General features: G+C 35.3%; 2 protein-coding genes across 3 annotated transcripts in view; one reads left to right on the top strand and one right to left on the bottom strand.

The window, feature by feature from the left end:
• The window catches only part of LOC127061026 (translation initiation factor IF-2-like), a 694,470-nt gene that overhangs the window by 103,486 nt on the left and 578,178 nt on the right, over positions 1-12,806 (bottom strand). The window lies entirely within an intron of this gene.
• The window catches only part of ERCC8 (ERCC excision repair 8, CSA ubiquitin ligase complex subunit), a 29,461-nt gene that overhangs the window by 15,762 nt on the left and 893 nt on the right, over positions 1-12,806 (top strand). For both annotated transcript variants that reach the window (XM_050986866.1, XM_050986867.1), the window contains 4 exons: positions 1,067-1,170; positions 2,245-2,371; positions 5,000-5,195; positions 11,580-11,666. In XM_050986866.1, coding sequence (XP_050842823.1) covers positions 1,067-1,170; positions 2,245-2,371; positions 5,000-5,195; positions 11,580-11,666 — 514 coding nt within the window. The remainder of the gene's footprint in view (positions 1-1,066; positions 1,171-2,244; positions 2,372-4,999; positions 5,196-11,579; positions 11,667-12,806) is intronic.

Raw genomic sequence — 12,806 nt, forward strand, 5'->3', positions numbered from 1 at the left:
ACTACTGGTATAGGAAAATGGTAGAATATTAAGGATATACTCACTTCTTACTGTTTATTAGTGTGTGCATTGCTAATCCATGTTGTAATAAGGTAAAACATTATTAGCTCAAATTACCATTCTGGTAATCACACTTACTTATACAAAAGAATAACTTGGAGAGCTTAGCTGATATAACTTTCCAAGTGAGAGTAATTCAGTGAATTTGGCTTGTATGTTGATATTCCTGGGCTTTTTTTGTTTTCTGTCCAGATGTTTTTAATGTAAAAAATCCTCTTGGCTATTCTGTGACTTTCATGTATGTTAGCTTTTGATTATAATATGACATTTCTCTTCTCACTTTTTAGATGCTGTGGTTTGTTTTTTTTTTTTCTTTTGCGGAGAAGAGCAGCTATTTCTTAAGTTTAGTGGAATGGCTGTTTTATAAGTTTAGTGAAGTTACCAGATTTGCAAACCTTTGGTTTCGGAAGTCAGGCTTCTGAAATGCTTATCAAAGATGGAAAATTTGAAAAAGTTTTAACAGTGTGTTGTTTAGGGATTTGTTTCTTTTGTTTGCTTGCTTGCTTGCTTGTTTGTTTGTGGGGGTTTTGTTGTTTTTGTCTTGTTGTAGCAGATGAAAAATTGTTTGCTTGTAGAAAGCTTCTGTACCAGTCATACAATAGATCTGTGATAACAAAAGCTGAAATTCTCAGACCACTATTACAGACAATGCTGGAGTCTGTAGCTACAGTTTAGGTAACAGAAGAATTAGCAAGTTTATTCTCAGGCTTTTTATGTATGCAAAGGTGTTACATGTAATCAGAGATAAGTGTACTGTGTTACAGATGACGATTCACTTTTAAGTCCTGATAGTGTACCAGCTGAAGTTATTAATACATGGAAATGAAAGTCTGTAGTCTGCCTTAAAATATTTTTAATGGATTTCTGTTGACTTGAGTGTGCCCACATGATGAGTAGTTCAGAATAGTTGCTGGACCAAGGTGAGTGCCTGGTGTGTTGACCAAAGACAGTTTCTGAACTGTAGTGTACTCAATTTCCCTAATTTTAGCAAATCTGTTTTTCTTAGTGCTGATGGTAAAGTAAAATTATGGGATGTGAGGAGAGCTTCTGGATGTCTGAGTACACTTGATCAGTACAATGGAGAAAAGTCCAAAGCATCTTCTGAGGCAGGTAATACAAAATATAACTGGTGGTAATTCATATGTAACTAAAGTAATTCTTACATTTCATAAATTTTTTGAATACTTAGACCAGAAAGGGGAGTAGTGATAGTCCAGTTGTTACTTAGTACATAACAGAGGCCATTCAGATTTGTTCAGTTACTTCTGTTTTAGAGTCACTGTTTATTGTTTGGGACCTTGTTTAGAGAGATTGCCTATACAATAGCAGTGTATCTATTCTAAATAGCTTTCCTCTAAAAAGGAAAATTCTGTTATCTTTTTTGTGAGTGTAAGAATTCATTTATGCTGTGGATTAGCCTTTATGTAAGTACAAAATTCATTGAAACTTTAAAAGTTATTGAGAGGAAAATTTTCTAAAGAAAGATAGTACTTGGTCAAAAAAGAAGAAAGATTGTTTAATGAAAACCAAAATTGATGTAACTGCAAAGATAACTAGTGCCATTTCATACATTCCTTTAAAAAACATGTGTGCTTGTTCGATCACAACATCTTTCTTTTCAACTTTATTTTTGTCAGACAGCATCAAGATGATTTTTTGGTTATCTAATATCAACTCTGTAGGCTAGGGTATTTAATTTATTGAAATGTATGTGAACTAAGTAATAATTATTTACTTTAAATCTTTAAAAAGCAGTTCACACTTCTACCTAAAAGGTATGTCTAAATTAGGTACTGCAGTATAGTACAGAGAGACTTTATCCTGACTGCTTCAGAGCTGGCCAAAAGCTACATCATGTTGTTGAGGGAGTTGTCCAAAAGCCTCTGGAGCACTGACAGTCTGGGGGCATCAACAACAGGATGATAGATTGAACAGAACTGGCCCTTGAACTGCACCCCGAGGAGCACTGCTGGTGGCTTTAAGCAGGCCAGATTTTTTAAACCAAAAACTAAATTATTTTTAACTGAATGTTAGCAGGCCAGATTTTTATAAACCAAAAACTAAATTATTTTTAACTGAATGTTACAGTTCGAACAGCACTTCCAATGTTCCACATTGAAGGAAAAGTGTATACAAAGTAGTAACTTTTCTCTAGAAACCTGAGACAGCTCTTTTTCCTGGCAGCAAACACTGCTCACAATGGGAGAGTTAATGGTTTATGCTATACGAATGATGGACTTCACCTGCTAACCATTGGTACAGATGATCGGATGCGACTCTGGAATAGCTCCACTGGAGAAAACACCTTAGTAAGTTTTCAAGGAACTTAAGTTGCGTTTTAACTTTCATTTAATTTTAAGAGATTTTGTAATTTTTGCAGTTGTCAGTAGAACTTTGATTTCATTTTTGGAAAGAATGTAGCTGCTCAATTTAATCACTAGAACATTTGGTGAACATTTTTTTCTTCCAAATTTTTTTTTCTACTTACTGTAAAGAAAAAGAGTATGAAGAAGCCTAATCTACTTAATGATTCAATGTGATTACTTTAAGTTAATGAATTTGAGAGTATAGCTATAAACGTTTCATACAGTAATAAAAACTTGAATAAGCAGTGACTTTTGGTAGAAAGTTTTGGGTTTTTTTTAAACTATTAGTTGCCAGTGTACTATCCATAGAGCAGTTGGCCGTACCTGAGAGTTTCACTGGCTGCCTGGCTTTCTTGCAAATCTCTCTGTTTTTGTGGAATCTCTCCTGTTGAGTTGCATGACAGTATTAAAAATATCTATTCATCCATCCTTCCAGATTTGTGGTGGAATCACACAGCAGCAGGAATGAGGGGTGGGAAATGTGTTAAACCTCTACTGATATTGCAGTCTTTTTAATGGCTTTTGGGTTTTTTTGTGCTGAAGATTCTTGTTTTATTTTTCTCTTCAGTAAAGAAAATAGATTTCTTTGTTTATTTTGAAAAAAGAACAAACTAGGTAAGTCAGTGTCCATGGAAATTTAGTCAGCTGTAATTATGGTCTGTCATTGCTGTCAGGAAAGAAAGAAATTTTGCTATACCTTAGAAATCTTTTGATTCTACTGCTTAGTTTCAGAACAGAGCAAAATAATTCTATATGGATATTTAAACAAAAAGATATCTCTCCATCCTACCCATATTTGCCAGCTTGTTCTCAGCATCTCATACACAAACATCTTCCTGTCTTCAAATCACCACCACCAAAGCAGATAATGTAGTTTGTTCAGTCTCCTATTGCCAGCTGGATCACTGGTTTTTTGATTTTTCTGTGCCTGTTAGTTCATTGACTTGTTTCATAGGCTATTTTATGGTTTTCTAATCTGGTGTGGAATAGCTTGACCCTGCTTTGCTTTTTAAAATTTAGAGTTGTGTTGTCCAGAGTACTGTATTTTCACACACTGCCCAGAGTTATTGCTTAAAATAATTTTAAGGCATCAGCAAAGAAATAAATGCTTGTAGAAGTATTACAAGTTTACACAATAGCCCTTTAATTTCCCTGACTAACCCATCCTTTTGACCTTAATATTTCTTTTCTGTATCTTTCTAAAGATATAGAAAAGAAATATTAAGGCCATACATATGGCCATACATATGGCCATACATATGATTTTCTTTTAACAATGTCACAGTTGTGTACAATATTAGCAAAGCTCTCTGTGTTAATCTTAAATCTCCCCATCTAAAACTGAAGGCCAGAGTTAAGAAAGAAAACAGTTCCAATTGTAAAATCTTTTGACTATAAGCTAAAAAATGTGTGGAGTTCATAGTGTGAATATTCTAACAACAAATTTTCTTCATGAAGAAATAGTCCAAATTGTAATGCTTTGTTTTAATTAAATTTGTTTAGAGGAAGGCTATACTGTTTCCATGAATATATTCCTCTATTTCTTCATAAATATACTTTTGATGTCTGATAGAGCCTAAATAGACTCATACAGCCAATTGGAATATTTCCAAACATGTTTGCAAACTTCTCTTTCTATGTTTTATGAGATTTTTATCTGTATAAAACTTGTCAAGAGCTTGAAACTCTATGAAACTGTAACTTGAGACATTAGTAAAGGTCTTAATAAGATGCTTTTATGGTATTTTAATTTGCAAGAATTCCCTTACACCTCACCACTAAGGTCTTAGAAATTTTTCCTATCAAAGCTACCCTGGGAGAAAACGGTCCAGTACTTTTTTGTTGAACTTGTAAATAATTTCAGTGTCTCGTGCCTTTTGTTACTAATATTGTTGCTCTTTTTTGTGTTTTTATTTTTGTTTTTGTTTTTGTTTTTTCTATTTCCAGTAAATTGTTATATATCTCAACCCATGATCTCTGCCTTTTGTGCTTTGAATCTGAGGCTGGAGAGTGAGTGTACTGAATTGAAAATGCCATTGCTAAACCACAACAGGTGGTAATTCTTGAACCATGGCTAATTTCAGTGAGGGTTTAGGTGCTTGATGCAGATCTGGCATGCAACAGCCTGGTGCAAATCCTGTTTCTTAGTGTGGAGTTGCTAATTTTCAGGCTTCTTTCTTTTCTTTCTTTTCTTTTCTTTCTTTCTTCTTTCTTTCTTTCTTTCTTTCTTTCTTCTTTCTTTCTTTCTTTCTTTCTTTCTTTCTTTCTTTCTTTCTTTCTTTCTTTCTTTCTTTCTTTCTTTCTTTCTTTCTTTCTTCTTTCTTTCTTTCTTTCTTTCTTTCTTTCTTCTTTCTTTCTTTCTTGATATTAAGAAGAATAAACTATATTGAACATAAAAATGATTCTTTTGATAGACATCTGTACTTTGAAATATCAAGAAATATATTAACATAACCCAAAATTAATTTTATTGAGTATTAAACATGAAGTAAAATTGACCTTCTAATATAATTTCTTGGTGTTTTACTTAATAGCTGACTATGTAATCTATGTGATCTTTCATTTTGCAGGTGGAACTATGGGAAAGTCTGTAATGAAAGTAGGAAAGGACTCAAATTTGCCATCTCTTGTGGCTGTAATCCAGAGTTTGCCTTTGTTCCATATGGAAGTACCATTGCTGTTTATACAGTTTTCACAGGAGAACTGATAACTATGCTTAGAGGGCATTATAGTACTGTCAACTGCTGTGTATTTCAACCTCATTTTCAGGTAAGTCAAATACATGCAGTATTCCAGACAAGCAGGAATATTTATGCAGATTGACATACCATTTGCACTACAAAAGCATTCACTTTCCAGGGATATGCTTTAATCATAAAACAAAGATCATAAGAAGGAGTACTGTGCCTGATGTGTCATCCAGGAAAAGTTTAGTCTAGTTTTTGGGATGACATTTTCTGGATTAGGTTCCTTCCACTGCTTGTATTGCCTCACATATGTAGCTTCTCAAGATACCTTTAATAATTTTTTGGCTTGTGTAATCATTAATAAAGCATATGTGTGAAGGCTTTTGTTTTCTGTAAAACTAAAGAGGAGTTGTCTTTCTCAGAGATATCTGAGACTCACTTTAAGAAAGAATGTGAAGTGCCTTAGTACTGAAGTGAGTACTGAGAAGGCTCTCAAATACTTTGCTAAGGTGATCTTGCTCAAACACCTGTAGTTATACTTTGGATAAAGTGCTGGCAACATTGTGAGTTTCTTCAATTAATCAGAGCACCTTTCTGCTGAGAAATACCATAGCATTACAGGGACTCATGGTACTGACAGATGGGGTTTTTTTCTTCTTCTCTACCTTTTTCTCTTTTCCTATCCCTATCCCCCTCTGGTATAATTTTTCTCTTGTAGTAAAAGAGTTAAGGATAACAAAAGTTAATTTGTTATGAGGTACTTTAGAACAGATTGTTCATATGGCATATATTGTTCTAAGAGCAGAATGGATGATGGTATGGATTTTCAGGCCATTGCATAGTTGCCCTCCTGTATTAAGTATTGTACTTCATGTCCCAGCTCTGCCTTCCTTGCCTGCTGTTTCTAAGTATCAGGCTGAAATATTTGAGGTGGAAGGGGTCTGTGGATACCTTTTCATGACCTCTCATCATAGAAGTGACTCTGGTAGCTTCTGCTTTGTGTCCGGTAGCTTTGATTGAATCATTGAGACAGTATCACAGAGACAGACTTCACTGAAAATTATGGACACATTATGGACACACAGTAGACCTCAAGCTAATAAGCCTTGCTAGATCTGGAAGGCAGCTGATACGAATAGTCAGTGAGATACATCAACTGCAATATTCACATTGTGGCTAAAGCACATCTTTTCCAGAATGTTCTTGAAAAGCTCTTTGTCTTTTCAAGAATAGTTTCCCAACAAAACTTCTAGTATGTTTATATAAAGTTATCTTTGGTGTTCTTTTTGATAAACTGAAGAGGTGAGGCTTATTAGGTCTCTGTAAAACGTGTTTTACTTGTTTTACATGTGATGTCTCTATGTTGGCATTTAAGATCCATGGTAAAGGATTACTTGTGTGTGCATATATGCACACAAGAGCTACATTAGTCACTATATCTAGAAGTTTGTGAAGTCAACAACTTCATTTGCTTATCTGATGTGACTCCTGATTCTCTTTCAGAAATACCCTTTTCCAGAGTTCAGTTCTATACTGTAGAAGTGTGACTAGATTTTCTTTTTTTGTAAATGCTGTGCTTTCATTATATTAAATAGTTAGTCTGAGAAACAACATTGCTATATGTAATTGTTTGGCACTGGCTTAATACCAGGCACCTGCAAGAGTCATTTGCTCACCCTCTCCTGCTTACAGTTGAGCAGAGGAGAGAGAAAAAAAGAATTAATGAAGGGCTCATAAGTTGAGGTAAGGATTGGGAGAAAAACATTCTAAGGGCAAAACAGGTTCAAATTTAAAGGTATAAAGTAAATTTATTATTAACAGAGTCATAGGAGGATAATGAGAAGTAAAATAAGCCGTTAAAACACCTTTTTCCCCTTTCCCCCTCCCTCCTTCCCACTGACAGTGCAGGGAGGCAGGGCTTGGGGGTTTGGTCAGTTCATCCTCTGTTCACTTAGGAAGAGGAGTCTTTGCCATGCTGTGAGGTCCCTCCCACAGGCAAGCAGTCTTCCCAAAAACTCGTCTGGTGTGGGTCACTCGTCCATGGCATGCAGTCCTGTAAGGGTAGGCTGCTCTGCTTTGGAAGCAAGGGCCCTCTTGTATCTGGAAGCAGGGGCCCTTTTTTTCCTGGATGACACTCCCACTAGATCACAGCTTTCTCTGGTATCCACCCACTCCAGCATGAGCACTTTTCCTTGGGCTACAGGTGGATCTCTGCATCTCCTGTGGACTCCATGCATTACAGGGGGACAGCCTGTTTCACCATGGTCCTCACCATGGCTTGCAGAGGAATCTTGGCTCTGACATTTGGAACACATCCTCCCCCTCCTTCTCCACTGACCTTTTTGCTGCCATGTTCTTTTCCCTCACATATCCTCACCTCCTCCTCTATATAGAAGAAAAACTGCTGCTCCTAGATACCATTGCCAACAAGTTCCACTAATTCAAAGATTCCTGCAGATGCCGCAGTGCTGAGTTGATCTCACCTGAGTTCCGTGCTGGGGAGTTGTTCAGTGAACAGTGGTTGCTGCCGTAGTGCTGTTTAACATCTCACCTCCTGCAGGGTGCCAGGAAGGGGAAGCCACTGCCGTCCCTGCGCTCTTTGCCCACAGCACGGCTGGCTAGGGGCAGGGGCCAGGCAAGGGGAAGCCACGGGCCACACCAAGATGGTGGCATCCATGATGCCTCACCACACCAGGGAAAATGCGTGTGTGCTGTTTTGGTTTTCTTCCTAAATGTTGTCACAGAGGCATTGCCAACTTTCTCATTGGGCCAGGAGCATGTCCATCTTCAGAGCCATCAGAGATTGGCTCTGTTGGACATGGCTGAAGCTTCTAGTTTCTTCTCACAGAAGCTACCCCTGTGGCGCTCCCCCGCTACCAATAATCCAGGCCATGCCAAATCCAGACACCCTCATCAGGATGTCAACACCAAAGGCAGTGCTACTGTTATTTTCACTTTGTTCATATATATACATCCAAGTATCTTATTCTATCTTGACACAATTAAGTGTATTCATCAGTCTTCATGTAATTACATTAGAAATTACAATTTTACCAGTAAAATTTCTTTCCTGAGACTGTCATATTGCTTGTAAAATGTATAGTCACCTCTTCTGTTTTACTCTCTCTAGTAGTATTAAATCAACATGCCATAAAGTTATTCACAACTGTACATTTGTATTTTTTTACTAGTTTTAAGTAAAATCACTTTTGCTTAACAAAACATGCTCTGTTGCAAATCCTGTTGAGTGTTTATATATCTATATTTTAACTCTACAGTAACTTAATAATTTAATAATCTTTTCCATTGTCATGTTTAGGATTAAAAAAAATGTCAGTTCATACTTTATATTATTCTGCCTATTTTTTCTTTCTGAATGGCATATCAGCTCACTTTCAGCTCTGGAATTTTAAATACATATCAAAACATAATTAAGCAAGTTGGAAGTTTTCCTTGAGGATTCTTCTAAGTCTCACAGATGTAAGCTGTGTATACAGTGGTGAAAAGTGTAGCAATGGCTTTGTAACTTTTCTGTTACTTGTTAGCACTTAATTGGACTTTAGTACCCTGTCTTCTTGAGAAACACGATCTATATCTTTTCTGTAGTTTTGGCCATTTTCATCTAGTATTCTCTGTCATTGTTAAGTGTTCTTCACATTAACAGTCTTATAAACTTTTCCTGCTGTCTTTAACCCAGGTGACTGATTTGTGTCCTACCCATCCTCAGATTTGGTCCTGAGATTTTTCTCACTAATTTTTTACTGTGTTCAGAATTCCTTATTAGTATTGATTGCTATCAGTCCCTCATGTTCTTTCTGTTCATTAACTGTATTTTAATTGCTATCTTTGTTTCACCTCATAACTAGAATAGGCTCTAAGAAGAAACTTAAACTTTGCACCAATTATGCATTTGAGCTGAGAAGTGTCTTGGAACCATATAATTAAATGTGATCACTGCTAACCAAGCAGCTAGCTATTTGAAATTCAATTATAGTAGTCCTTATCTGTTCTTATCCAAATTAATTAGCATGTTTGTGTGAAATACATTTTATGTTTGAGGTGCAGTGTGAAGCTGTCTCCAGAGAGCGTTATGAGCTTTAGTTAATGTTTGTATATATGCCTTTTCTGATCCTAGGAACAGATCCATAAAATCCACTATATTATTGTTTGCCTGTACTGTTCTTTCGTAAATATCTCTGTAAAGTTAATAAGATGTTAGACTGCTTGAGTAATAAGAACTGCAGAATTTGGCCCTTTAATAAGAAGCATTAATTTAATAGGAGGTCAGTAATTTCAAGGGTGGTGTGGAAGAGAAAATCTTCATTGTGCAATATCTTAGATGATGTTTACAGTTGGATCTAATACACTAGATACCAGTGTGCCATATTATCCTGCTTAGAATTACTTAAATAAACAAACAAGGCCTAAGTTTCCCTTTCAGAAGAAGAAGAAATAGTGTATACAACAGGAAGCAATAGTAGTATACAACAGGAAGCAATTTTTGTTTAAATCACACTGCTGCTTTTACTGTTCAAGAAATGCTAGTGACAACTGCAAAGGTATTTGGCAAATCCAGTAGTAGGCTGTTACATAAAGTTAACTGAAAGTTAAATTATGTTTTATTTGCAGTCTTTCCATATATTGTACTATAAACGTGCACAGATTTTGTTTGTAGTGCAATATATGTGTCTGTCTTGTATTATAACATAATTCTACATAGAGGTCACTAGATCTTCTTTTGACTGACTTATGGTTGAGTCACTAGTTCAGGCAGTAATAGTTAATTGTAAGTATTGCTTAATGCAGTGGCTATTAGCTGAAGATCTTGCCATACCAGGATCAGAAAGTGAGACAAGTGGTAAGAAGGATTAAAATGGAAGTATGCGGATGTCACTGTGACATTGCTCATTAGGAGATATTTTGGCATAGAAAGATCTTTCAAAGTTCTTAGTGATATTCTATATTCTATCAAAGACAGAAGGCCCAAGTAGAGTACTGCTGACAGAATAAAGTAGAATTTGACCTATACTTTGGTGTACCATATCTTCTTTTAAGCAAGGTAAGTGGGATGGTTATCTCTCTTAAAACTGTAAACGCTAATCTTGAATGTTTTTTATGCGTAGTAATATGTTTTTTATGCGAACAATTTCATGCATAGTACCAGCTTTTGAAAAGTGCTCGCTTGAATAAGATTAGCCCACATAAATGTTTATAGGAATTGAGCATTAAGTTTCTGCACCAAATGTCAACAGAAGTCATGCAGTTCTAATTATATATAAATTATATAGGAAACTTCCTGCAAAGACAGACCTGTGATAATATATTGAGCTTACATTGAATCAACATACTCATAACATGCACATATGCAGAGAGTTGCTAGTTTAAGTGTAAAAACCAGCATGCTTAAAAAAAGGATTTCATACTTCATGCTGTCAGCCTGAAAAAAATCCCACGTCTCACTCAGGCAGTTTAAGTACATGACAATACTCAAGTGTTGTCAAACATAACATATAATAAGCAGGAATATAATTCAGTATTGAAGGCATATGAGAATATCTTCATACCTGTTAATTTAAGTAGCACATTTGAAAATGCAAATGTTACAGGTTTGCAAAATTTACTGTAAAAATGGTGTTAGTATTTCTCACCAGCAAAATTTTCTCATCTTACAGTGACAGAGAAGTCTGTGTTTCCCTTAGTACAGAACTACAGAACTGTTCTTTAGTACAGAACAGTAAGAAAATTAAGATATATTTGACTTACAGCTATTTGATGTAAGAACTATTTATATATGTGTTGGAGGGTGCCTTGTGCAATGGGATCTCAGTCCTTATCATTACCATAACTAATGAGAGTTATTTATATTAAAAGTAATCACTTAGTCTTTCTGATGTATTCCTTCCCAACAGGGTACAAGCCTCATATTGTACTCTATTTTTTCTTTTCCTTTCCTAGGCATACGGTAACTACATTTGCTAAATACTTCTTTGTTCCATACATATTCTCTTTTCTGATGTGAATTACTAGATTCTTGATTCTTCTGAGTTTGTTCCTAGTTTTTAATTATAATAAAATATTTGTCTTTGTTTGTTTGTTTGTTTGTATGGTTTTTCATTTTTTTTTACTGGTCCATAAACAATCTTTTAAAGTGCCTAACTGTTAAAATAGATGTGTTTTCAGGAGAAAAGAGAGAGGGAAGGAGAAAAATGTATTTAAGCAACATAGTTCATTTTAATGTGGTTTTGCTGTTTTGGTGAGCAATCTGGAAAAAAAAATAAAAACATATTAATTTTGTTTTCACATATTATTTAAAATACTACTTATCCAGATTTATAATATATATTAGAAATTGACTATTGTCTTTATTTTTAAATAATATTCACTACCTTTTTTCCTGCCCAGTATGGTATCTATGTCACTATTCAGTAAATTTTTGTGAAAGTAACTTTTGTTTGTTTTTTTACAGGAACTTTATACTGGTAGCAAAGACTGCAATATCCTTGCATGGATACCAGCTCCAAGAGAGCCAGTTCCTGATGATATTTCTGAAAAGGTAGTGAATTTTTGTGTTTGAACTGTACTTTTTTATGGCTGTTATACTTGGGCAGGTTGTGTGGAAAGTCATTATGAAGTATGTGATTCACCACCAACATTTTTAACAATTTGTCATTAAGAGAAGAAATGTCTATTATTTCTGTGCAATCTTTTGATTCTTGTAGGGTTTTGAGAAGACATTTTCTGTTGCAGTCTAGTAAAATCTTTTGCAGCCTGCTAGCTTCCTACTTAGTTAAGAGTAGTTCATGTCATTTCACTGTGGGTCTTTCAAATTCTACTTCTTTAATTTCCAGACTGCTTTCTGCAGTTTATCCTGTTTTGGAATTGTTGCGGTGCTAGATTGTATTTTAAATTGTTTAAGTATATACTACGTATTGAGCAGTAAGTTTCGGGACACCACACTTCACGCACATATGTTTTTTATGTGAAAATCAGTGTGATTGCAGGGAAGATCATATGTAAGGCTGTTTTCCATTAGAGTATTTTCTCTCTCTTGGACAAGAAATATTTCTGTGAACAGCCTGAGTGCCAAAAAGTCTGTATTTTAAGGAACTGAAACCATTCACAAGATCAGAGTCTGGCAGACTGTACTGATGTTGAAAAATGAGATTGTATTAATGTTTTGGCCCATAGCATGTGAGAAGTCCAGTTTTTAAAATTTCAGCATCGTTCCATTTTTGATGGAGAAATTATAAGAAGCATAAAATTGTTACATTTGCTATTTGTAAGTTTTTGTATTTTGAAACTATCCTGTGCTTAAGCAGAGAAGAAAAATATAGTTCCAAAGGTTTGATACCCCAAACCCAAATTATGTTGACCTGAAATTAACATTTTTGCCATGAAAATTTTGATGTGAAGAAATTGGATTTTTCTTAGTTTGAGAAACAAAAACCCACAGCAACAAGATTATTTATTTAGCTCTGATTAGAACTGCTCCTTTAAGTTTGACACAGTGGCAGTATGTAATATATGCCATTGTTTTGTAATCTGTTAAGCTACAGCGGCTTATCTACAGCATTTGCTCATCTGCGAATGCTGTAGATGAGCCCTGTAGATGAGATTTCTCTGTAAGAAGCTGTTTTGCTGTCCACAGGCCATTAATTTATGTTTCCTCTCAGGCACTAGAATAGGCATTTGA

The sequence above is a fragment of the Serinus canaria genome, chromosome Z, assembly GCF_022539315.1.
Source record: "Serinus canaria isolate serCan28SL12 chromosome Z, serCan2020, whole genome shotgun sequence".
NCBI lineage: Eukaryota > Metazoa > Chordata > Aves > Passeriformes > Fringillidae > Serinus > Serinus canaria.